General features: G+C 58.5%; 1 protein-coding gene across 4 annotated transcripts in view; it reads right to left on the reverse strand.

Annotated features, from left to right (window-relative positions):
- Nucleotides 1–440: 440 nt before the first annotated feature.
- Nucleotides 441–890, reverse strand: part of HNRNPM (heterogeneous nuclear ribonucleoprotein M) — a 15,924-nt gene continuing 15,474 nt past the window's right edge. For all 4 annotated transcript variants that reach the window (XM_015651632.2, XM_015651631.3, XM_015651628.2 and 1 more), the window contains one exon: nt 441–827. In XM_015651632.2, coding sequence (XP_015507118.1) covers nt 664–827 — 164 coding nt within the window. In that variant the 3' untranslated portion in view covers nt 441–663. The remainder of the gene's footprint in view (nt 828–890) is intronic.

An 890-nucleotide genomic window follows, 5' to 3' on the forward strand; every position in this document is an offset into this window, starting at 1 on the left:
CCGGGACCCCCCGGGGCCGCCCCCCGCGCCCCTCCGTGCCCCACCCCTCATCCATTTGTGTTCCGAAAAGCGTTTCCTGCAGGAGAAGGGGGAATCTCCCCCCCACCTGCAGCAGAGTTTGTCCCGTACCCGCCCGGGCCAGGCGCCGCCGCAGGAGACAAAAACGAGGCGTTTAAACCCATTTTCAGCTCGGGCCTTGCCCGTGGCCCCGACACGAGGCAGGGGAGAAGGCTGAAGATTTTGGGTTTAAAGCAGCATTGGCACCGAGCTGGGATTGTGCAGGGGATGGGTGGGTGGGACACAGGGCAGACCCTGCAGCCCTGGAGACAGATTAAAGAGATTCTGTCAGAAAACAAAAGGAAGACTGGATTTTTTTTGACAAACTGGAGTTTGCTGAGCAGAGCTGGCAGGGATTTCAAGCAGAGGAAAGGATGCTGCGATTGAAGTCTTGAACTTGCGTTTATTATCAAAGTCAGACTGTTTACATCTGTCAGGTCAACGAGATGCCACAACTACAAAAAAAGATTGTGCACATGGCAGTTCCAATGCAAAAAACCAGTAAAACGGGGCTCCCTCAGTTAAAAAAAGGACTTAAAATTACTCCAGAAAGCAACCGGGTGGGGCTGAAGAGCTTTACATCCAGCGGCAGGGGCAGGGGGGGGTTTAGGCGTTGCGGTCGATCCGCACGTCGATCTCGCGGCCGCGCAGCTGCAGCCCGTTCATCATGCGGCACGCGCGCTCCGCCACCTCCGGCGACTCGAACCGAACCACCCCGCAGCCCTTGGACTTGCCGTTCTCCATCTTGATGTCGGCGTAGAGCACGTGGCCTGCGGGCAGAGCGGGCATGGCGGGGTGAGCCCGGCACCGTAAGCCCCGGCACCGTGAGCCCG

This window comes from Parus major, chromosome 28, assembly GCF_001522545.3.
Source record: "Parus major isolate Abel chromosome 28, Parus_major1.1, whole genome shotgun sequence".
NCBI lineage: Eukaryota > Metazoa > Chordata > Aves > Passeriformes > Paridae > Parus > Parus major.